The 24,906-nt window shown below is 41.3% G+C and overlaps 2 protein-coding genes across 4 annotated transcripts in view; both read right to left on the reverse strand.

The window, feature by feature from the left end:
- Window positions 1–2,186: 2,186 nt before the first annotated feature.
- Window positions 2,187–5,321, reverse strand: cfl2 (cofilin 2 (muscle)). Of its 2 annotated transcripts, none has more exons than XM_067991442.1 (4): window positions 5,242–5,321; window positions 3,442–3,749; window positions 3,212–3,288; window positions 2,187–3,127 (listed from the first exon to the last, which is right to left on the reverse strand). In XM_067991442.1, the coding sequence occupies exons 1-4, from the start codon at window positions 5,242–5,244 to the stop codon at window positions 3,003–3,005; spliced, it is 513 nt and encodes a 170-aa protein (XP_067847543.1). In that variant the 5' UTR covers window positions 5,245–5,321; the 3' UTR covers window positions 2,187–3,002. The 2 variants fall into 2 exon arrangements, with proteins under 2 accessions (XP_067847543.1, XP_067847545.1); XM_067991444.1 differs by lacking the exon at window positions 5,242–5,321 and adding an exon at window positions 4,893–4,985.
- Window positions 5,322–14,503: 9,182 nt separating this feature from the next.
- Window positions 14,504–24,906, reverse strand: part of baz1a (bromodomain adjacent to zinc finger domain, 1A) — a 61,678-nt gene continuing 51,275 nt past the window's right edge. For both annotated transcript variants that reach the window (XM_067991445.1, XM_067991446.1), the window contains exons 26-28: window positions 21,631–21,785; window positions 20,887–20,974; window positions 14,504–15,563 (exon numbers count right to left, since the gene is read on the reverse strand). In XM_067991445.1, the coding sequence (XP_067847546.1) occupies window positions 15,367–15,563; window positions 20,887–20,974; window positions 21,631–21,785 (440 nt within the window). In that variant the 3' untranslated portion in view covers window positions 14,504–15,366. The remainder of the gene's footprint in view (window positions 15,564–20,886; window positions 20,975–21,630; window positions 21,786–24,906) is intronic.

The raw sequence follows: 24,906 nt of genomic DNA on the forward strand, positions 1-24,906 counted from the left end.
TAATATTTTACAAATATGTAACTTTAGAATCAATTAGATTTCTAGTCCTTACACTACACAGAAAACAGATATTTGCTGCCTTCATTTATTAAAAAACATTTACAACTTCTCAATTCAGTATCAAAAGAAAGGTTTGCCAAAAGCGTATAGGTGAGGGCTGCATATAGTGACACCACTCTTCCCAGTCAGAATGGAAATGATTAGGTAATTCCTCAGTCAATCGTGCCTGGAGACCACACTGCTATAAGTGACTAGGATTGATTTTACGCACACAGTTTGTATTAATGTAACGATCCTCCACTCGCCACATTTTGCTGGAGAAATCACTATGCTTTTATCGGGGGAAGGTGCTGCAGTTTTGGTCATGAGCTCTGTATGCTGCAGCTCAAACTCTTTTTGAACAGACTCTAAACAGACTTTGCTTGCTTTGCCGTTTGCTGAGTAAATAAACTTTGTTTTCTGTAAAACACACTGTGCGGCTATAAGTCCTGTCCTGCCTCCAACTCATTGGCTGACAGTAGTGTCAATAGACATGCTGTAGGTACTCTGGTACCTACACAGGGACCTGAAACAACGGCAGAGCAAAACAAGAAAGTTGTAAAATTGAGGGTCTTCAAAAATATAGAACTGCTAAAAAAACGTATTACACTTTCAAAAAAGCACTACCTTCAAAATACAATTTAAGGTATTATTTCACTTATCAATATCTAATTGCAACATCTGGAAGAAATTGTTTTGAAACAAATCAACACTTCCTATGTTCAGAAATTACAAAAATGCAAGTTACATGCGAGTTAGTCGGGACATTTTAGAATGTAAACTGTTCCATATCATCTCCCCTTTATCAAAATGGAATGAGATAAAATACCCAAGAAAATTATCCATACAGACCATCTCATTGAACACATGCAGATTAGTTTGTACTTTTAAATGACCTAACAAATTTGTTCCCCAGAACATTCCAAGTATCTTACATCACAGAAAAAAATTTCAAACATAAAATTCTAAAGATACAAAATTTCAGAACAGATGAATGTTTACAAAATCTAGCTTCTAATGTACAAATTCAGAATTGCTTCAAAGATCACAATTTATTTTGAAGCAAAAACCTGTAATTTGACATACTGTAGGGAGTTTATTTCTGGGCATCATGCAGTTATATGGAGAATATTGTGTGGCTGAACTTTTAGGCATTCAATATACTCAACTTAATTTTTTCTAGCCTTCTAGAAAAGCATTCTTTAGATATGCAATATTTGACAGCTATGTTTGGCTGCCTGGCAGGGCTTCCCTTTTATCCAACACTGAAACTATGTCCAGTTTTGCCATTTGTGGACAAGGATGACAAGACACAAAAGCATGCGTTTTCCATAAATAGCTCTGACTAGCAGAGGATTGCTCACAGCGTGCAGATCAAATTCTCTAGTAGGAGAGCAACTGTTGGCTTTGAGCCAAATCCAGTAACTAATAGTTGACATCCAAGTGTAACCAGAACTGTGTCTCCAAAGTTCACATGTAAAAGGATTTTGTACATTCCACATTTATATACACATACTTCCCAAAAAAAATCACTTGTTTTCATAATTTCTTTTAGAATGAGTGTTTGTACAAAGTACTGAGCCTCCATTTAAAAAAAAATGTTCAGTATTAGAAGTTTAAATGTCTAAACATTTAATTAATACTTAAAAATTGTAAAATCTAAAGCTTTTGTACAGTGAATCTAGGACAGAATCTATGGTCTTGGTTTGTCCTGTTTTAATATAATCTGTTTAGTGTATTCAAAAAAGATGCTCAATTAATTATATGTAAATTCTGACAACCATAATACTTTACTAAAATATGCCATCTTACTAGTACACTTCATTTACCTCCAGAAGCAGGATCAGTTCTTGCTAATAACTTGCTGCTTATTATTTAAATCTTAATAGTTTACAGCTCAGCCATAAACACAATCAATAATGTATAGTTGAATTTAAATCTACTACATTTGTATTTCAAAAATGCAGATTTAAAGATACTTGAAATGATTCCACTGAATTGAAAATTATCAAATCGGCAAAATACTATTGCAACAAACATATTACAGTATGGCCATTTACAAAGGAGAACCAGATAGAATGAGTGCAGGTTGCAATTTCCAGTTAGTATGTTTTATCATTGAAAAATAAAAACAAAGCAGCAATCGGTCATAAGCCACAATTTTTATTGTAAGCGTGGCCAATTTTCTGATCTCAAAAACAATGTTCCATTTAAGGCTCTATATACAGTAACTGCCATCATGACTGATCTTGCATGTCTGTTTCAATGTTCGAAAAAACTAACATGGTAAACGTTGACTCCCATTCTTTTTCAGTAGTGTACATTCCACTGGAAACAAAAGGCAACATAAACAACTGCTTCCTTAAGGACTGCACAACAGGAATGAAAACTCAAGAGCTACAATTCACTGATGACGCAATTACAACTACAGAAACTTGGTTGGCATTCCTTAGTTTTTTTTAAAAACACAAAAAAAAGTTACAAAAAGTGCTTTTGATGCATAGTGTAGAACACATGCTGCCATGACACAAAACTAGGCTATCAAGGCAGGAGTGGGTTATGAATGCACAAGAGCCTCATGGAACTATGATCAAGTGCAACTTTAACAATTACAATACTGAATTAATGGCTACCACCTGACCAGTGGACAATACTCTCAAGGTTTTCAAAAGCTTATCCTTAGTATTTCTAAACTACTCACATAAACGTTCACATTCAGTGTACAAGAAACAAGGAATGCATGCAACGCCAATTGTTTTGGCTAGAATGAATGACGTGAAAGCATTCCTTGAGATTCTACATAAAAACTACTGGGATCAAACAGTCTAAAGGGCAACCGCAGGTTGGCTGCTTAAGTTAATGAGATCTCCTTTACGTGGAAAAAAAACCTAAACTATTCCAACTTTGATCAAATGATATTAATAGAGCTGCAGAAATGGAAGCTCCACGGGTCAAGATGGCACTCAATTGTCATTTTGCAAGGATATTCCTTCAAGTGAAACCACCACGTTGCCTCCCAGTTTCTCTGCAAGTGTTATACGGTCCTGAATTTCGTCTAATCCATTAACTTGCCATTCATGTTTAATACCTGAAAAACAAGGAAAATAGTCAAACTGTTGTTACACTACAACTAAATTAGGAAAAATTGTAAAATTTGTGTAAAATTTAAAACCTGTGAATTTCCTTTTAATAGCATCCTTTGAGCTAGCGTATATCATCTTGCTTTTAAGGGGTGCCCTATCTGGAGCCCTACGAGAAACAGAAATAAAAGCAAAAAAGTTAATACTCATTGTTATGATGTTGTTTCAACAACTAATAGAAGAAACCATTCAATGCATATCTTCAGTGCCATATATACATGCCTTAACAGAAAGCCATACAAGTTTTCTTTTTACTGCATACCAGAATATAAATACCAAATCTTCTTTCTTGGATTCTTTTGTCTCGTATGTAGCATCATACAAAGCATAGCGACAGTCGTTCAGAGGTAGCAACTGAACGAAGGATGTGTAGGGGTCCTGCACACTTTCTCCAATTTCACCCACCAAAATCTCTTTGGTTCCCTCCACAACGATCTGTTTTTTATCATCACTAAGGCAGAACAGTACTGCTTTCTTTCTTTTTTTCACTTCTTCTGGTGATGATGATTTTCTTACTTTCATGTCATTGAAGACTTTAATAACTTCATCGTTTACTGTTACTCCAGAGGCCTATTTGGAAATAAAAATAAAAATGAGCACTTCACAAATATCTTCCAGTATCCCAACATGGCATGGAAATCAGCAACCCAAAGCTTAGAATAATTTAAAAATGGATTTTTAAAAAATCCCTGCGATTAAAACAAGCGTCGTTAAAAAAAGACGATAATGTTTCCGTGAAAATGGATAGGGACCACCTATACTTTGTCGCTGTGTAAGGCTCTGGTGCCAGAAGAAGCATCACTTACAATGATGCAGTGGATTCTGACACAAATTACAGCAAATTGTGGTATGCGACAGACGGGGGGAGCCTTTGAGCTCAACGTTGTAACAAAAGAATCCAACCAGAGTCATCTGCTCTTTAACAACCAAGACATGTATTGAAAATTACTAACAGACACAAGACAAGCCTCAAAAATAATATAAATCACCTCAAAACCGGCAGACCGAACGTAAAACGTTACCGCTCTCATTTAAAGAGATAATTGAAAATTATTTCATTTCAAAATCACGAACGATATTCTCGGTGATTCTGTCTATTGAGCATTATGCCTCCTCTCTCGCTCGAGGTTTTAACCAGTAAAAGGTACCAAGTGGGGGCTAAAATGTCCGAATCAGATGTTGACGCATTTACAAAAGAAAAAAAAGCGGCGAACATTTCAAAATTCAACAGAACCGTTATTCCAGTTCTAGAACAACTCAGGGTCCGGGTCCCACTCCCACATTTCGAGGTTAATCTCCCCATTCGGGCTGCACTTCAATTGCACCGATTCGAAGCACCACTCCTCGCCCCTCTCAGAAGTTGCTAAAAGAAAAACATTTAAATACCGACGGCCAGACTAATCCCCGGACAGCGGGATTCGCACACCCACTTGTTTCGAGAGACTTCTACATCGCCCCGTTAAAACGTGCTGGGTTATCTGCTCTATCATGGCTGCCAGCTCCCCCCCACCCTCCCAAAGCCGTGTCCTCGTTCCTTGTCTCGACAGACGACAGAAACCACCGACCACGGTCTCGTTATCCGCAGCAACATTCATCGATAATATACATATATTTTAAAAAATAAAATATCATTGGGGGGGGGGGGGGGGGGAAACAACGAGCTGAGGAGGCACAGGCTGGGTACCAGCCGCTGGCAGCCGTCGTCTCACTAACCTGCCCGCTAGCCCATCACAAGCGATAACTTTACCACCAGCACCGAGCGCTGCCGAAGACGCAGAGAAATGCGATGGAAGGTGCCGGCCGGTCACTGCAGCAGCTAAAATTAGGTTAAAATGGCCGCTGCGAGCTACGGCCTCACTTGCCGGCACCCCGAAACGTCCACTCTCCCTCCATAACCCCTCCCCCCACCCACCCAGACCCCCAAAGCCGGGGTGCGGAGGGAGTAAGAAAATAAATAATGATAATTGGGAAGGGGGGAAAAATACACGTTTGTCCCCGGGGTTGCGTCGAGACTGGAGTCTGGGCAGGGTGGTGAGGAGAGCGGTTGGCGAGAGTCCCTTACCATGGCGAGCGGCAGCAGTGATGAGAAGCACGCACGGGATCGGCGGCGAACACTCGACCGTTACTTCAGCTGCGGGGGGGGGGAGGGGAGGAGGCTGGATTCGACCATTCACAGGGGTCCGGGGGGGGGGGGGGCGCACACAGGAAACGGTCGCAGTACGACCGAACTCATCACCACCACCACCGTAAGCACATAGTCTGCTCTGCCCTGACCACAGAAACCAACAGGCCACCTGCTCATAATATACGATCTCAATCCTTATCATAATCATACAAAGAAACGCGCTCACTACCAGACTAATACGAACGAACGAACGAACCTGCTCCTAATATTGTTACAAAAACCTTGAAATAATTACAAACGATTTAGGTCATATATGTACAATCCTTATAATAAACATTTACAAACCAACCTGATCATTATGTACAATCACAGCATTTTAATAATTATACATACTAACCTACGCATGATATATAATAACAAACCTTATAATAACCACACCAACCTAACTGCCCTTAACATGCATGGTCAAATCACAATTAACATACAAACTAACCTACTAATCATAGAGAAATCTTATATTCACAAACCAGCCGGTTCATAAAATGCATGCAAAAATCTTAAAATAATCAGATAAAGCAGCCTGCACTTGATCACCACGGACATGCGCAACCTCGAAATAAATACAGAACCAGTCTGTTAATGATGCATTTAATAGATACATACACTTGCTGACCAAGCACACAAACAAACCTGCTAATGCATAGAATATATACGTACCTCATTACAAAATCAATGCTATTCCGAAACACACAACCAGCCTGCCAATAATTCTCATAATATATGAACCTCATTATAGTTACATACCATACAGAACATAATATAATTACAGTTGTCATTTATAATGCATTATAATTTATATATAGATATATACAGCATTGATAAAAAAAATACCACTTAATTGATCAGTCACTTTAAAAACATTTGCAGACAGAATACTTTACTACAGCAATTAGAATAACAATTCATTTTTTTCATTTAACTTTTCTAATTATTTATTTATGCAAATTCCTGACTGCAATTGAGCTTACAGTGGTTAAGTTACTGACCAAACATTTCAATGCTAAATATGTCATAATGCCAAATACCAAAAACTTCAAATATCATTGCAAACTGGAGGTCAGTTCTAGAACTTCACAGAATAATGCATTTTACAAATCATCACTATCACAAGGATGGAGATTCAATAAATAATTTTGCCTGACTTCACTTAAATTAAACTAAAACAAAATAAAAAATTCAATGTAACATCCTGTACAAATTAGCAATTTTCAGATATTTGAAATACACAGAATCAACTTATTTGTCATAAGGAATGTGGATTCCAAAATTATTACAGTTAAAAGTTTATCCAACAACATTCTTCTGACATAAGTGAAAATATTTAATTTTTTTAAATGAAATTTTTGTTCACTAATGTTAGAGAAAACTTTATAAATTCTTCTTCTTGAAGTACTTCTTAGATAATCATATCCAATGTTATTCATTATGTCTTTCTGTATTGTTCAATCAAATATTCCACTGGAAACACTGCTAATTCTCTCTCTAGTAAAGCAAGTACCCCTTCCACCCTCACCTCCTCAACAAGTGCGAGGAACTTGTGGATATCTTTGCCATTAAAATAGGGACCATCCAGTCAGCTGCCTCGGCTGTTTCCTGCCATCCCAATGCCCACCAAGACAAATCATCCTTCAGACCCCGCCACCAAGCCTAGAACCCCAGTCCCTCTGGTTTCTCACTTATCTCCAAGCTCATTACGGACCACCCCTGCTCTTTCAACCCCATTTCCAATAAACTGCTGTCCACCTCACTTCCCTTCCTGGCCTCCCTGCTAGCTGACATTGTGAATGGTTCCTTCTCCTCTACCACCCTTTCAGAACCTGTCCCTCGACCCCTCTGTCTTTGCAAACTACTCCAATCTTTCCTCTCCAAATTCCTTGAACTTCTCAGCTCCCAGATTCGTGCCCACCCTTACTGTAATTCCCTGTTTGAATCCTTCCAATCCTCTCTCTCACAGCACAGAAAATAACGCTAACCAAAATCACGAACGACATTCTCTGTGATTCTGGTTATTGTGCATTATCCCAGCTCAACCTCCCTGCAGTCTTTGACATGGTTGCCCAAACCATCTTCCTCCAATGCGTGTTCTCCATTGTCCAGCTCGGTGGGACAGTCCTCATTTGTTTGGTGTCAGCCTTCAATCAGTGGTAGCACTCTCACCAGCTCAGAAGGTTGTGGGTTCAAGCGCCACTCCACAAACTTGAGCGCATAATCTAGGCTGGCACTTTAGTGCACTACTGAGGGAGTGCTGCATTGTTCGAAGTGCTGTTTTTGGATGAGACGTTAAACTGAGACACCATCTGCCCTCTCAGGTGGACATAAAAGTCCACACGTCACTATTCGAAGAATAGCAGGGGAATTGTCCCAGTGTCCTGGCCAACACCGTAAACATATGATCTAGTCATTTATTTCATTGCTATTCGTGGGAGCTTGCTGTGCGCAAATTGGCTGCCACATTTCCTACATTACAACAGTAACTACACTTCAAAAGTAGTTTGTTGAATATAAAGTGTTTTGGCACATCCTGCCATTGTGAAAAGCACTATATAAATGCAAGTCTTTCTTTTCTTTCTTTCCACTCTTACCTATCTGATCGTAACCACAGCATCTCTTCCCACGCCTTCATCATCACCTCCATCCTTACCCCCCTCCTCTTCCATATGCCACCCATTCCACATGTATGCTGATGACACCCAGCCTATCTCTCCACCACCTACCTCCCTTGAATCCTCAACCATCTCTTTGTTGTCAGACTGCTTGTCTGACATCCAATCAGGGATGAGTGCAATTTCCTCCAGCTAAATACTGAGAAGACCAAAGCCATCATCTTCGCCTCCCACCACAAACTTCATACCCTTGGTACCAGCTCCATTCCCCTCCCCAGCCACTGAACAAACTGTTCAAAACCTCAGCATCCTATTAGACCTGGCACTGAGCTTCCAAGCCCATATTCTCTCCATCACAAAGACCCCATCTATTTTCACCCCTAACATTGTCCACCTCTGCCCCTGCCTCAGCCCATCTCCTGTTGAAACCCTCATCCATTTCATTATCATCTCTAAATTTGACTTTTCAAATGCTCTCCTCGCCGGCTCCCATCCTCCACATCCTGTAAACTTCAGCTCGCCCAGAACTCTGCTGCCTGTTTCCTATCCTGCCCCAAGTACTGTTCACCCATTTCCTGTCCTCAATGACCTATATCATCTTCCGGTCCCCCAACACCTCAGATCTAAAATCCTCATCCTCTTGTTTAAATCTCTCCATGGTATAACTCTTGCCTGGCTCTTTAACTTCCTCCAGTGCTACAGCCCTCCATCCCCATAAACTTTCCATTCCTCCGACTCTTATGTATTTCTTCCTTCCTTTGCCCCACCATTGGTGACCATGTCCTCAGCCACTTGGGCCACATGCTCTGGAATTCTCTCCACCTACTGCTTCTCATTTAGGACCCTGCTTTAACCCCATCCCTTTGACCAAGCTTTTTACTACATCACCTAATATCTCCTTCTTTGTCTTGGCATCTATGTTTTCCTTACGCCCCTGTGAAGCCCTTGGGACATTTCTTTATGTTAAAGGCGCTATAGTAAATGCAAATTGTTTTACAAAGGACTATAGGTCAAGGTGCTGGAAGATCGTGTGCAAATAATTTATTTTCTACTGTAACTCTATTTAAATTAATAATAATCTTAAAACGGTTGAAATATTTATAAACTATACACATATTTGTGGCTCTGCCTCCCGGTACCTGTAAGGGGTGGCGATTGAAACTGCGAGTGGTTGACACATTACCCAGCCATCACTCTCGACACAGAGGGTACTATTTAATTGGTGGAGCATCGACTTTGGAAGGGAGACACGAGTGTAAATGCTCACACCAATTAAAACAGCAGTGATCAAGACTGCTTTACTTTGCATCCCTTTTTCAGGAAACGTGCCATTCATTATCTAGATTTGGTCAGATCTCACAGCTTGAACATATAAACCCTGAAACTGTAGTTTTTTAAATATGCTAATTAAATAATGAATGGTATTACAATGAAATGTAGTTCAACAATTTAAATTAAACCAGAGAGTACAACAGCGTAATGGCAATTCTAGACGTGTGCATACTCTGTATCCAGGGGTTCTGGGACACTTAGTGTTTTTGCAGAAGAATGTATTACATTCTTTAGTGACAATTGTAGAAGTGGGTATACTGCAAAATGCACCAAATGCAGCACTGCTTATCAGCCAGGGAGAAAACTTGCTTGCATAGAAATGACCAGGAATCAACACCATTTCAGCCTGCACGGCCCACTCTGGAGTGCAGCAGCACCACAAACTGAATGGCTCACGAAGTTGCTCCATATGAGCACCAGGAAGCCCTCCTCTCTTTTGCTCTTCCCAATTTTGAAGTTGATGATCCCAAGAAACTACATGTTATTCTAGAAAAATCTGACAAACCCCAAAAAGCTGACACTTTATGAATGGCTCTGATTATAAACCTCTGATATGAGTAGTTATACAGGCTTTGTAACTTAAGCTGTAGGTGCCAACATTCCTTCACTTACATCGGAGAGGGGAAGAAAAACAACACATGAATACGTGAAAGCAAGAAGAGGGAACTCTGAATGGTGAAGACACAAAATTGGTGGTGCATTGCTAGAGTAGTCCAGGGGCATAGTCCCTCGGGAAATTTTGAATTTCTACATTACAATTATGGTTAATTTTAAACACTTTTAGACTTCATTGTTGATAGATTTCCAATCTAAAAATGGAAAAACAAAGCGATACCTAGATTTTCAATGGAAGAACCAGAATATCACTTCCCCAAAAATTACCTCAACAATCACTCTCCACATCCAACACCGCCAGTAAATTTCAGAGACACTATACCTCACCCAAATCCCAAACTTTCATAGACACTTCCCCTCTTCCAACTCTCACAGCTCATGACATTCTTCCTCTCCCGGTCAATTCATCCTGGCACTCTTCTCCCCTCTAACCTAGCTCAAAATGGCACTATTCTCCCCCTTGTTAAGTTTGGAACTCTTCCTTCACACTCCATTTCAGTTGATGCTGGTACTCTCCTTCCTCCCCCACCCCAAAGTAGCACCGCCAGCTTCTGCCCCCTTCCCTGCATTATCAACCATTTCCTCCCTCCCCTTTGTCTTTGCTACTGCTACTGCTACCAGATTACTGCTGCTAATGGACTTGACTATGCCTCTCTCCTCAGCACCACTTCAAGTGCTGCTGCTAATGGAAAGGATCCCTGCCTTCATACTGTAGGTGGGAATTCCTGTTTGCAGAATTCCACCCTACAGTAGACAGAGGCAGGAACCCCTTATATTAGCAGTAGAAATTAGAAGTAATGCTGTGAGGAGGGGAGCCTGGTCAGTGCTTGCTGACAAGGAATAGCAGACTGAAGAAGTTTATATCCCCATTATCAGTGCTCCAAATTGTTCATGCATCTCAACTGAAATTAAAAGGTTACAGTTTTATTTGCCAATAAACATTTTGGCTTAGATAAATTCAGTAGTCATGCATGAATTAAAAAAATCTGAAGAGTACTGCTTTGATTGCCACGTCTACCTTCCAAGTAGCTCAATGCTGAATTCACCAAAGTTTATGTAAAGGCTCTGCTTAACAAAGTTGTAATTAAAATGAATAACATGTACATACCTCAAGCATCAGTCCTATGTTACTTGCTTTATATTTTTAAAATGAAAGGTCATTTCTTTGAGAAACTTGCTAGCATTTTTAGCTTCCGAAGAGCCAAAGACAAAATTTAGTCAACTTGTATGTTTGTGATGAACCAGCTCCTCAAAACATCATTTCGTACTTAAAAGATTAGATCAATTAACCCCACCCCCAGGAGAGTGGGTATGTGGAACGAATTAAGAAAGGAGATAATTCAGTGTCAACTGATTGTTTTGAAAAGGAACTGAATCAATACTCCTCCAGAAAAAGGATTAATGGTTATAAAAATATTAATAAATTTGTTTGATTCATAGGGATTTAAAATTTTGGGTGGGGAGATCAGGGTTGATGTAGCTATGCACGCACTGTGGAAGTGGGCTTACTGGCCAAAAAGGCATTTCCCATTCCAAACTTTGTTTTTGAAAAGTGTTCCTTCAGTGTAAATGTATTTACAGTCTCCCCAATATGCATATTCATTTTAGTCTCCAGCAATAATACATTACTACATGCCTGCTCCAAAACTAAAACAGGTATTTACTCTCCAGAGTAATGTAGTGCAGCAGAGATGAAAGCAAGAAATGCAAGGCTGAGAAACAAAATTATGGGCTCAAAATAAAGATGCAAGCTTATAAGGTACAAAATCCGGGTGCTAGGTTAGCAGCATTGGGCAAAAGAAAAGTTGAAGTTTTCAAGCAATGCCTAAACCTAAATACCACTTGCAGCTTCCTCCAAAAAGGCAGTCATATTTTGGAATGTTCCACCTTTTTACAGACTATCTGGGCATGATTTATATTTAACTGTTACTTTTAACTTAAATTGAGAACATAGGGGTTTAAAATTTACTTTGCAGCAAGAACTGAGGTAGGAAGTGGTGGTGGGGGTTCCGGGGGGGGGGGGGGGGGGGTGGAGAAAGAACAAAAGACAGACAAAAGTTGTGTATTTAAGCCAAGGCAGGCAGAGCAGTTTGTAGAATTCTACCTATCTACATGTCACACATTGGAAGACCATCCAAGCTCATTGTGTTGGGATAGTCCTCAGTAATTGGTTGGAAGTTAGGAGACAGAATAGGATAAAGGTTCATTCTGATGTGACAGGTGGTCCCCAAGGATCTGTACTCAGCCCTCAGCTTTTCACCACATCAGTGACTTGGATGAAGTAATGAGAGTTTGTATATCCAAGTCTGCAGATGACACTAAATTAAGAGGCACAGTAAGTTGTGCAGATGGGAGCAGGAGAGTTATAAAAAGACAAACAGACCAAGTGAATGGACTCCATCTGCCATAGTTTTACCCAATGTGGGAAAGTGTGAAGTCACCCACATTGGATCGGAGAAAGGCAAACCTGACTATTTTCTCAATGGCAAGAGATAGGAGCTGTGAAGGAGCAAAGAGATTTAGATGTTCTTGTACACAATTCACTAAAAGCTAGTGCATGGGTACAAAAAGTAATCAAAAAGACTAATGGAATGTTGCCCTCTCAAGAGGATTGTAATTCAAGGGTGAGAAAGTGATGCTACAGTTGTAGACCCTTGCTCAGACCCCACATGGGATGCTGTGTTGTTTTGGGCACTGAACCTCAGGAAAGATATATTGACCTTGAAGGAAAGCACAGCACAAATTGACCAGAAATACTAGGGCTTAAAAGGAGTAAATTATGAGGACAGGCTGCATAAGTTTAGACGGTTAAGGGGCAATCGAATTGATAAAGGGATCCCATAGGGTGAAGAACATAAGAAATAGGAGCAGGAGTAGGCCAATCGGCCCCTCGAGCCTGCTCCGCCATTCAATAAGATCATGGCTGATCTGATCCTAGCCTCAAATCTAAATTCATGTCCAATTTCCTGCCCGCTCCCCGTAACCCCTAATTCCCTTTACTTCTGGGAAACTGTCTATTTCTGTTTTAAATTTATTTAATGATGTAGCTTCCACAGCTTCCTGGGGCAGCAAATTCCACAGACCCACCACCCTCTGAGTGAAGAAGTTTCTCCTCATCTCAGTTTTGAAAGAGCAGCCCCTTATTCTAAGATTATGCCCCCTCGTTCTAGTTTCACCCATCCTTGGGAACATCCTTAACGCATCCACCCGATCAAGCCCCTTCACAATCTTATATGTTTCAATAAGATCGCCTCTCATTCTTCTGAACTCCAATGAGTAGAGTCCCAATCTACTCAACCTCTCCTCATATGTCCGCCCCCTCATCCCCGGGATTAACCGAGTGAACCTTCTTTGTACTGCCTCGAGAGCAAGTATGTCTTTTTATAGAGAAACTATTTCCTCTAGTGGGGGAATCCAGAGCAAGAGGGCATAATGTTAAAAGTAGAGCTAGGCCATTTGGAGTGAAATCAGGACACACTTATTCACACAACAGTAGAAATTTGGATCTCGCTCCCCAAAAGGCTGTGGATACTGAGTCAATTGAAATGTTCAAGACTGAGATCAATACATTTTTGTTGGATAAGACTATCAAGCGATATGGAACAAAGGTGGGTAAATGAAGTTGAGAAGCAGATTTTTCCATGACCTGATTGAATGGCAGAACAGGCTCAAGGGGCTGAATGCATATTCCTGTTCCTATTTTACATATGGGGGGGGGGGGGTGGGCGAGGAAAGTGTAAGAAAAGAGTTGTTCCACCTAGGAGTGGGTAGCCTGTCTAACTGGTAGCCAATTTCTTGCCCAGCTACAGGACAAAAGTAAGTCCAAGCACATTTGAGGTCAGTTGGCAAGATCTGCAGAGAGGAAGGTAAAGGCCTAGGAAAGTCTACCTCAACAATGCTGACTGGGCTCCATGCCAGCCTCGGTCTGAGTCTGTGAAAGGTTGAGAAAGGCATTACCGAACTGCATGGTGTATTTTATTTTCTGTTACGAGAAGGGACTGAAATTAAGTTGAACAAAGATGACATTTTCTATTATCGTTATTCCGCACATTCACTAGGGGACTGTAAAATAAAGCAACGTAACTATTTTCTTCTGGTCTCTTCTTACTATTGTGTTAATCAGTCACCTTTAAGAAGATTGGAAAAAAAAAATCAAGGCACATGCAGTTTGGGCTTCCTGTTCATGTAACAAGCGGGTTTCATCATTACACAATGGGTCATATTGCATAACTAGATATTAGGCAGTGCAGGCAAATTCTTGATTGTAAGGGCGGAGTTTGTTTATGGGAATAACAGTTGACACTGAGCCTGTAGTATCTAGGACAGACCCGAAATTTGTAACAAGCATATATAAGCCGCAATAGCTACCACATGAAGTTAATCTTCTTAAGTTGCTGCTCATTATGCAGCAAGGACAGTGCCACAATGCCCACACACAGCTATGCATCAATACTGCAGTTGTCTCAAAGGCAGCTCAGTGAAGGTATTCAAAAAAAGTTGGTGAAATTATTTGAATTATATTAATAAGCATCTCCATTTAAGTCCTCCATAAATTGTTTCTAGTGTCACACATTCAAGCATCAACTGGGTCAACTTAAAACTTTTATTTGTACAAAGAAACAAAAATTATTTTTACAAAGCAAACCACATTATCAACTTCAAAACTACTGATGCCAGAAACATTACATAACAATCTAGTTCCTGGATTCCACATTTTATTGGGCATTTGAAAGGATGTATTTTTTAAAAAAAACAGAAAATGTTGCAGCGTGAAAAAAACCTCAATCCTCCTCCCAAGTTTCAATTACAAATTTCATAAATACAAGAGAAATTCAACATCCCACAAATTGTTTTCAACACTGAATAAATATCTACTCTATTTCATGGCAGACCAATCATTCTCACCAGCATGAAACATATACAGTACTGAAATGATATACAATTCTCACTCATGTGTAGTGTAGCATTCTGTTGGTTTAAAAAAAAACTCAATTAAAAAAAAGGTGTAACTCGAGACTTGGTGACTGATTTTTCTTTAAACAAATTAACAACTTATTTCTTCACAAAATAACACAAGGAGAGCGTCACAATTATATTTGTAAAAGTATAGCATTTACCCTGTGTTTGGTGGAAGACACTACTATGCATGAATGTTACTTTGAAAAAGTACAAAAATCATTCAGTAAAACAGTACTGTATCCAATATACACAAATTATGAAATCTCTACAAATTTATTGTAGCAAAACGCAGCTTCACACTACATTTTCCTGAGTGCTTAACAATAGAAAGAATTTTAGTCCAGTGCAGGTCGCATTTCAAGGTTGTAAAATAAAAGTTATTGCAGTTCATCGAAGGGCAAGGCAGTCTGTGGCATGATTCTAGTTTTCATTTCAAAAATGGAACACCATACATTTTAAATGTTCCTACTTAAAGCAACACCACTGAACAACCTTAAATTCTTGACCTTTTGGTAGCTGGAGGTTGTGGTGGATGGTCCACATTGGCAGGTTTCATTGGCAATCCCAGCTTTTCTACTTGATTGTGAAAGAAGGCTTGGAGTTTTATCCCAGCTTTTGCTTCACTTGTGTTTCGAGGATTGTATTCAAAACAGTTTGTAAACATCAATTCTACATCATCAATAAAATCCGCTGCAAAAGGAAAAACAATTTATAAGCTGGAATTTTAAACCATTTTTAGAAATACAAGCAAATTTCTATGGTGTTACTCTGAGTGGGAGGATACAGTCTTGTAACAGAAGCTTTATACCATTTAACACACAATACAGTATAACTGCTCAAATACAAAACAAATCATGCATCACTTCCTTGAATACATAATCTAGGCCAACACTTCTGTGCATTACTGAAGAAGTGCTGCATTGGGTGAGATGCTACCCTTCAGAGGAGACATTAAATTGCACTCCCATATGCTACTCAAGTGATTCAGGTTAAAGATCCCATGGCACTTCTCAAAGGGTAACAGTGAATTCCACCAGTAACCTGACCAATATGCCTCCTACAACCAGTACCATCAGAAAAAGTAACTGGTAATTCATCTCTGCTGTTTGCAGGATGCAAAATGACTACCATGTGGCTACATAATAGGTAATGAACTTAAAGTAACTTGTGTGTGAAGCACTTTAATGAATTTCAACACAAAGTTCTAAACAAATACATCAAGTGCTTCTTGCACAATTAAGTACTTTTGAAGTTCACCACCTATTATATCAACAAACATAGTAGCTAATTTGCATCAGCAATATTCCACAATAAAAGCAAGATGAATGATCAGCCATGATGCACACCATTCCTAGGTCTAATCTTTGTTATAGCCAAGAGTACACAGCAAAACGGCAGTCAACATGTAACGAGTTGCTGGTGGGATAGGTGTGCAGGAGCTGGTACAACACACAGGCAAGAAACAAACTTGAGTACTGAGGCAGGCCAGGGTTTAAGGAGTAGAATGGATACTCTGAGGCTTGCCACAACTGAAGGAGGAGGGGGCTGTGGGCAGGGAGGGCTGGGATCCGTGTTTCACCCGTTCTACTTTAATGTGCTGAAGTGAGGGGAAGTGATGAAGAAAAAAAAGTCAGAAGTTTGGGCAGCCCAAGTATTTCTTTCAGCAGCAGAGATTTAAAAACAGAGTTGGGCTGCATCTGATCGGTAGCTTTCCCAGTCAGTCTAGGGAATGGAACTGATTTTTAATTGCCCAGAATATCTAATTGCCTATATGCAAACAAATCACCACCCGCAGAGCAGATCTGAGCGGGACCAGGGGCGAGAGCTGAGAGCGGGGATACAAGGACGGCGACCCGAGGCCAGGGCGGACCCGAGCAGGACCAGAGAGCGGGGTTGTAAGGATGGCAACCCGAGGCCTGAGGCCAGAGTGGAGCGGACCTGAGTAGATCAAAAACAACAGAAATCCAAGGAGTGATGTTCACAGGACAACAGGCGGGTGATTGGTTGGTGAGCATTACCTTTTTTTCCCCGCTCTAGAGCATTGGTTTAAATTAAGAGCTGGGAAACCAAGAGGGAGGTTCATCGGGGTAAGTAAACAGTAAGTGAATTAATAATGAGTATTTTAAGTCTTTAGTTTATTTCTGTTAAGTGCGTTAGTAATCTAATAAATAGAGGCATGGCAGGGCACCTCAGTCCCATGGAATGCACATCTATGGGAACTCCAGGAAGCTTCCAGTGTCCTGGACAACCACAGGTGCAGGAAGTGTAGTCAGCTCGAGGAGCTCAAGCTCCGGGTTTCGGAGCTTGAGCAGCAGCTGGCATCACTGCTGTGCATCCGCGAGGCTGAGAGCTACATGGATACCACGTTTCAGGATGTGGTCACCCCACAGCTTAAGAGAGTGCAGGCAAAGAGGGACTGGGTGACCGCCAGACATACAAGGAGGACCAAGCAGGTAGTACAGGAGTCCCCTGGGGGCATCTCGCTCTCTAACCAGTATTCATTTCTGAATACGGATTAGAGAGAGGGTTCCTCTGCGGAGTGCAGCCAGAGCCACGACCTTAGCACCATCAGTGGCTCAGCTGAACCCGGGAGGGGGGTAGGGGGGAAAGGAGAAAGGCCAGGAGAGCAATAGTGATAGGGGATTCTATAGTTAGGGGAGCAGACAGGCGTTTCTGCGGCCACAGATATGATTCCAGGATGGTATGTTGCCTCCCTGGTGCTGGGGTCAAGGATGTCACCGAGTGGCTGCAGAGCATTCTGGAGGGGGAGGGTAAACAGCCAGAGGTCATGACCCATATCGGTACCAACGACATAGGTAGAAAGATGGATGAGGTCCTGCAGGCAGATTTTAAGGAGTTAGGAAAGAGATTAACAAGCAGGACCTTAAAAAGGTAGAAAACCGGATTACTCCCAGTGCCACCACTAGTGAATTTAGAAATAGGAGGACAGAGCAGATGAATGCGTGGCTGGAGGGATGGTGCAGGAGGGAGGGCTTTAGATTCCCGGTGCATTGGGGCCAGTTCTGGGGGAGGTGGGATCTGTACAGGCCGGACGGGTTGCATCTCAACGGAGCTGAGACCAACGTCCTCGCGGGGAGGTACGCTAGTGCTGTTGGGAGGAGGGGGGGGGGGGTTTAAAAACTAATTTGGCAGGGGGATGGGCACAAAAAGATAGCACTAGAGCAAGAAATAGTCTGCTCTCACCTTATACCGTACTAAGAGAGAGTACAAGAAAGTCTAAGACTGGTTTGCAGTGTGTGTGTAAATGCACGAATTGTGGTAAACAAGGTTGGTGAGCTGCAGGTGCAAATAGCCACATGGGAATATGACGTTGTGGCGATAACAGAGACCTGGCTCAATAAAGGGCAGGACTGGATACTAAATATTCCTGGATACAAGGTGTTCAGGAAAGATAGAGAAGGAAAGGAGGGGGTGGCAGTATTGATTAAGGAGAATATTGCAGTACTGGAGAGGATGTCCTGGAGGGGTCAAGGACAGAATCTATTTGGTGAGAGTTAAGAAACAATAGAGGTGCCATTACACTACTGGGTGTATTCTATAGGCCATCAACTAGTGGGAAGGATAGAGGAGCAAATTTGCAGGGAAATTACAGAGAGGTGCAAAGACTATAGAGTAATGATAACAGGGGACTTCAACTATCCTAATATAGACTGCGATAATAAGGGGCGAAGAGGGGGAGGAATTTTTGAAATGTATTCAGGATAACTTTCTTGACCAGTACGTTTCCGGTCCAACAAGGAAGGAGGCATTGCTGGACTTGGTTCTAGGGAATGAGGTGGGCCAAGTGGAGCAAGTGTCAGTGGGGGGGCATTTAGGGAGTAGCGATCATAGTATCATAAGGTTTAGAATTGGAGTAGGGCCAATTTCAGTAGGATGAGAACAGATCTGGCCCGGGTAAATTGGAATCAAAGATTGGCAGACAAAACTGTAAATGAATAGTGGGCGGCCTTTAAGGAGGAGATGGTTCAGGTACAGTCTAGGTACATTCCCATGAGGGAGAAAGGTAGGGCAACTAAAGCCAGAGCTGCCTGGCTGACAAAAGAGATAGAGAGCGGGTTGGGGTGGGGCCGATTAGGGGCCATAAAGGCGATCTACTCATGGAGGCAGAGGGCATGGCCGAGGTACTAAATGAGGACTTTGCATCTGTCCACCAAGGAAGATGCTGCCACAGTCTCAGTAAAGGATGACATAGTTGAGACAGTGAATGGGCTAAAAATTGATGAAAAAGAGGTACTAGAAAGGCTAGCTGTACTTAAAGTAGATAAGTCACCCAGCCCGGAAGGGTTGCATCCTAGGTTGCTGAGGGAAGTAAGGGTGGAAATTGCGGAGGTACTGGCCATAATCTTCCAAACATCCGTGGATACAGGGGTGGTGCCAGAGGACTGGAGAATTGCAGATGTTACACCCTTGTTCAAAAAATGGTGTAAGGATAAACCCAGCAACTATAGGCCAGTCAGCTTAACCTCAGTGGTAGGGAAACTTTTAGAAATGATAATCCGGGACAGAATTAACAGTCACTTGGACGAGTGTGGATTGATTAGGGAAAGCCAGCACAGATTTGTTAAAGGCAAATCGGGTTTAACTAACCTTATATTTTTGATGAGGGAACAGAGAGGGTAGATGAGAGCAATGCAGTTGATGTGGTGTATATGGACTTTCAAAAGGCGTTTGATAAAGTGTCGCATGGTAGGCTTGTCATCAGGATTGCGGCCCATGGAATAAAGGGGGCAGTAGCAACATGAATACAGAATTGGCTGAGTGACAGGAAAGTGATGACAGACTAGTGGTGAACGGTTGTTTTTCGGACTGGAGGGAGGTGTACAGTGGTGTTCCCCAGGGGTCAGTGCTGGGACCAATGCTTTTCTTGATATATATTAATGACTTGGATGAACAGGGAACAATTTCAAAATATGCAGATGACACAAAAGTTGGAAGGGTCGTGAACAAAGGGGGATAGTGATAGACTTTAAGAGGACATAGACAGGCTGGTGGCATGGACGGACACGTGGCAGATGAAATTTAACGCAGAAAAATGCAAAGTGATACATTTCGGTAGGAAGAACGAGGAGAGGCAACATAAACTAGAGGGCACAATTCTAAAAGGGGTACAGGAACAGGGAGATCTAGGGGTATATGTGCACAAATCATTGAAGGTGGCAGGGCAGGTTGAGAAAGCAGTTAAAAAAGCATGCAGGATCCTGAGCTTTATAAATAGAGGCATAGAGTACAAAAGGGATCAAGGGATATGGGGAAAAAGCAGGAACAGGGTACTGAGTTAGAGGATCAGCCATGATCATTTTGAATGGCAGAGCAGGCCCAAAGGGCCTAATGGCCTACTCTTGCTCCTATTTTCTATGTTTCTAAAGGAAGTTATGTTGAACCTTTATAAAACACTGGTTTGGCCACAACTGGAGTATTGTATCCTGTTCTGGGCACCCCTCTTTAGGAAAGATGTGAAGGCCTAAGAGAGGGTGCAGAAGAGATTTACTGGAATGGTTCCAGGGATGAGGGACTTCAGTTACATGGATAGACTGGAGAAGTTGGGGTTGTTCTCCTTGGAACAGAGAAGGTTGCGAGGAGATTTGATAGAGGTATTCAAAATCATGAAGGGTCTAGACAGAGTAGATGGAGAGAAACTGTTCCCATTGGCGGAAGGGTCAAGAACCAGAGGACATAGATTTAAGGTGACATGAGGACAAACATTTTTTTTTTTTTTACACAGCACGTGGTTAGGATCTGGAATGCACTGCCCAAGGGGGTGGTGGAGGCAGATTCAATCACGGCCTTCAAAAGGGAACTGGGTAAGTACTTGAAAGGAAAAGATTTTCAGGGCTAGGGGTGTGGGGTGGGACTAGCTGGATTGCTCTTACATAGAGCTAGCACGGACTCGATGGGCCGAATGGCCTCCTTCCGTGCTGTAACCTTTCTAATGATTCTAAAGGATGACGCAAGACAGATAAAACCAAAGATATTTAAACCTTTTTAAACTTACATGCAAAGTTATATTCACATCGGTTTAGTTTTTCTCTTATAATATTTAAGGCAACTGGCTTTTTAATAATATCGTAGTAATCAGTAACCTGTGAAGAAAATAGAAAAAAAAAAGGTGTTAATGGAATTTTATTCCTCATCTGTATAATATAATGCATCCTGATTAAGACATTCAATTACACTGCAATAAACGTACTCATTCTATATGGGTTGAAAAATCAGACTAAAAAAAACTTTGGGCAACTGACCCAATGCTAATTAGAAATATTAGCTCAATACCCATATTTCCAAGTAAATACATTACTTTGAGAAAACAAGGACGCAGGAATAGACATCTTTGAAAGGGCTGCTCTCCTATTTGGGAATAAGTAACCTTGAAGAAACAACGGCGCTTTGCCTGTGGCATGCATAAGACTACTGTTTTGCTACATAACCAGATAATGCACTTATTTAACCAAACCCATCAACAATATTTATACAGAACTACATGTGTTAGGCTAAAAGACTTGATGTATTACCCAATATCCAACTTTTGCTGCATAAAGCTAATAACCAAAATACAAGCGTATTCAATTTGTAATACTTGTATACATGAAGTAGGATTTTATGATCAAGACAAAAAGGGTCACAGTCATTGGCTTAAAATAGTAATAATCAACCAATCACCTGTATTAATACATGATTTTAATGTGCTATAAACAGTTTTTAATGCTACTATAGATAGTTATACGGCAGTTGAATATACCTGGGCTTTGTTTACCAGTTTCAGGAATGGCCAACTGTCTTCATGCCGTACCAAGTCAACTATCAGTTGTTCACAAACAGAAAGCTCATGTATGCCAGAGTGTCGACTTGAACTTCTCCGATTCCCCGTTACTTTTGATACTTGCACAACCGTATCTTAAAAAAAAATTAAAATGGTGACTAAAATAAATTACATGACCACAGACAGCTATTCATTTTTTGCCCCAGCTCAGTAAACATTGGTCAACAAAGGTCATTGAACTGCATTTAAGACAGTCAAAAATTAATATATTAAAGCATTAGTTATTCTGAGTAGTCACAAAAAAGTAAACAGCTTTATCAAATTAACTTAATTCCCAAATATTTTGATTCTGGATACTAGCCAGTTAATCCTTGCTGCACTTCGCCAGACCAAGAGTACTTCATCACATTGCATTGTACAGAAGTATTGCATGAAGAGAAAAATAGATTGTTCATCTTTGAGTTGACACTCTTAGAATAAAAAGGGAACATGCCACATACAACAGGCAAGGCATTTTGCAAGTCCCTTCAAGAGACTTCAGGTAAACCCACAAGATCTTTCTCCACTGCCAAATGTGCACAGATAGGACTAGGGGAAGCAACTTGCATGTAAAGCATGTCATTAACATAGAAAAAAGTTCCAAAGCGCTTCGGAGACAATGATGAAAAAAAAATGAGTGCCGAGCCAAAGAAGGAGGGGGTGATAAAAAGCTTGATCTAAGAGATGGGTTTTAAGAATGCTCTTAAAAGTAGAGTGAGGTGGAGAGATGTAGGTAGGGAAATGCCACTAAAGGCACAGCTGCTAATGGTGAGGTGAAAGAAGGGGGATGCACAAGAGGCCAGAGTCAGAAGAGCACTGGAGGGGGAGGAGGTAGCGGGGCGAGAGATAAGGAGGGGTGAAGTCATGGAGTTTTAAAACACAAAAATAAGAACTTTAAATTTGAGGTGCTGGGGAGCCACGAGCCAGCACAGAAAGGGGTGACAGGTGAGCAGCACTTGGTGCAGGATAGGATACGTGCAGCAGTATTTTGGATGAGCTTACAGAAGGAGGAGGATGGGAGGCCAAAGAGTATTGGTATAGTTGCAGCTGGAGATGACAAGGGCATGATGAGGGTTTCAGCAGATGGGCTGAGGTAAGGGTGGAAGCAACCTGTGCTATGGAGGTGGAAGTAGGCAGTCTGTGTCATGGAGAGGATATGCGCCCGCGAGCATGCGCCCGCCTGCGAAAGACAGCGAGCACGCTGGGAGAGAGCGCATGGATGTGTGCCGGAGGACTGGAGGCACCAATGTAGTATCCATTTTTATAAAAGGAAGACAGAGCTAATCTGAATAATTACAGGCCAGTTAGTTAAATACCCATGGTAGGAAAAATGAGAGTTTTTGAATTAAGGATGAAATTACCACATATCGAAAAATTTCAAAATTGATGATCATGCTTGACAAACCTCAGAATTCTTTGAGGGGGCAACAAACATGGCAGATGGGGGAAATGCAGTGGATGTAATGTACATGGACTTTAGGAAAGCCTTTGACATTGTACCACATGGGAGATTACTAGAGGAGATTAAGGGGTGTGGAATTAGCAGGGAGGATAGTAAACTGGACAGAAACAAGAAAAACAAAATCAAAAAGGTAGAAGTTAAGGGCAGTTTTTTTTAAAAAAGTGGTTGGCAGTGTGTAGGGGCGTCCCTTAGAATTCAATTCTGGGGCTCCTTCTGTTCACTGTGTATATCAAATGATTTTGATATAGGACTAGAGGGAGAAGTGTTGAAACTTGCAGATGATATTAAAATAGGAGCCAAGTTAATTGTTTTGAAGACCAAAGGAAATTGCACAGGAATATTGATAAGATGGGGGAATGGGCCAAGACAGTTGGAATTCAAAGTCAGTAAGTGCAAGTGGAAGTAGGCTCAGTTCTGTGGAAGAGCAGGGGATATAGATTCACAGAACATTAAAGGCAGCACTTCAAGTTAATACAATTGTGAAAAAAGCTAATACAATTCTAGGTTTTCTCTCAGATATAGAGTATAAAAGCCAAAAAGTAATGATGAGCCTATGTTTAACCTTAATAAGACCTCAGTTAAAGTACTGTGTGCAGTATTGCCCTTCACACTACAGGAAGGATATAGAGGCTTTAGAGGGGTTACACCACACATTCACTAGGATGGTGCCTGGAATGAGGAAATAGAAATACCAAGAAAGACTTGAAACGTTGGGTCGTTTTTTGTTTGTATAACGCAGATTATGGGCAATATAATAGATGTGTTTAAAATTATGAAAGGATGGGACAAGATAGATAGAAGCAGACTGATTTCAGTATTTGAGGGGTCATAGACACAAGATTACGTACAAGAGATTTAGAACTGAGGGCAGGAGAAACTTCTTTACATAGAGTTGAGGCTATGGAATTAATTTCTAGGGTTAGTGGTTGAGACAAACCATGTCAAAATTCAAGATTAGATTGGATAGATGGATGAAGGGATATGGGAACAGGATGGGTAAATGTGATGGAACAATTTGTTCACATGAAGGATAAACAGCAACAGACTGGGCCAAATGGCCTCTGTGTTGTAACTTCTATGTACAAGTTCAAGGACTTGAGAGGAAAAGAAGGTTGGAGATGGGGCAGTAGTTTGCAAAGATTCTTTTAATGGAGATACAGCTAATAGAACCATAGAAAAGATACAGCACAGAAGGGGGCCATTCGGCCCATCGTGTCCGCGCCGGCTCAAAGAACAACCAGGTGCCCATTCTAATCCCACCTTCCAGCACCTGGTCCGTAGCCCTGCAGCTTACAGCACTTTTTAAAAAAAAGAGTTGAGGGTCCTTGCCACTACCACCAATTCGGGCAGCGAATTCCATACACCCACCACCCTCTGGTAAAAAAGTTTTTCCTCATGTCCCCTCTAATCCTTCCGCCAATCAGCTTAAATCTGTCCTCTAGTTCTTCCTGACTACTCTATCTAGGCCCCTCATAATTTTGTACACCTCAATCAAGTCTCCCCTCAGCCTCCTCTGCTCCAAGGAAAACCACCCCAGCCTATCCAGTCTCCTCATAGCTGCAATTTTCAAGCCGTGGCAACATTCTTGTAAATCTTGTCTGCACTCTCTCCAGAGCAATTACGTCCTTCCTGTAATGTGGTGACCAGAACTGCGCACAATACTCCAGCTGTGGCCTTACCAGTGTTTTATACAGTTCCATCATTACATCCTTGCTTTTGTATTCTACACCTTTTTAGCTGAGGTATAGAACAGC

Source organism: Heptranchias perlo, chromosome 10, assembly GCF_035084215.1.
Source record: "Heptranchias perlo isolate sHepPer1 chromosome 10, sHepPer1.hap1, whole genome shotgun sequence".
Lineage (NCBI taxonomy): Eukaryota > Metazoa > Chordata > Chondrichthyes > Hexanchiformes > Hexanchidae > Heptranchias > Heptranchias perlo.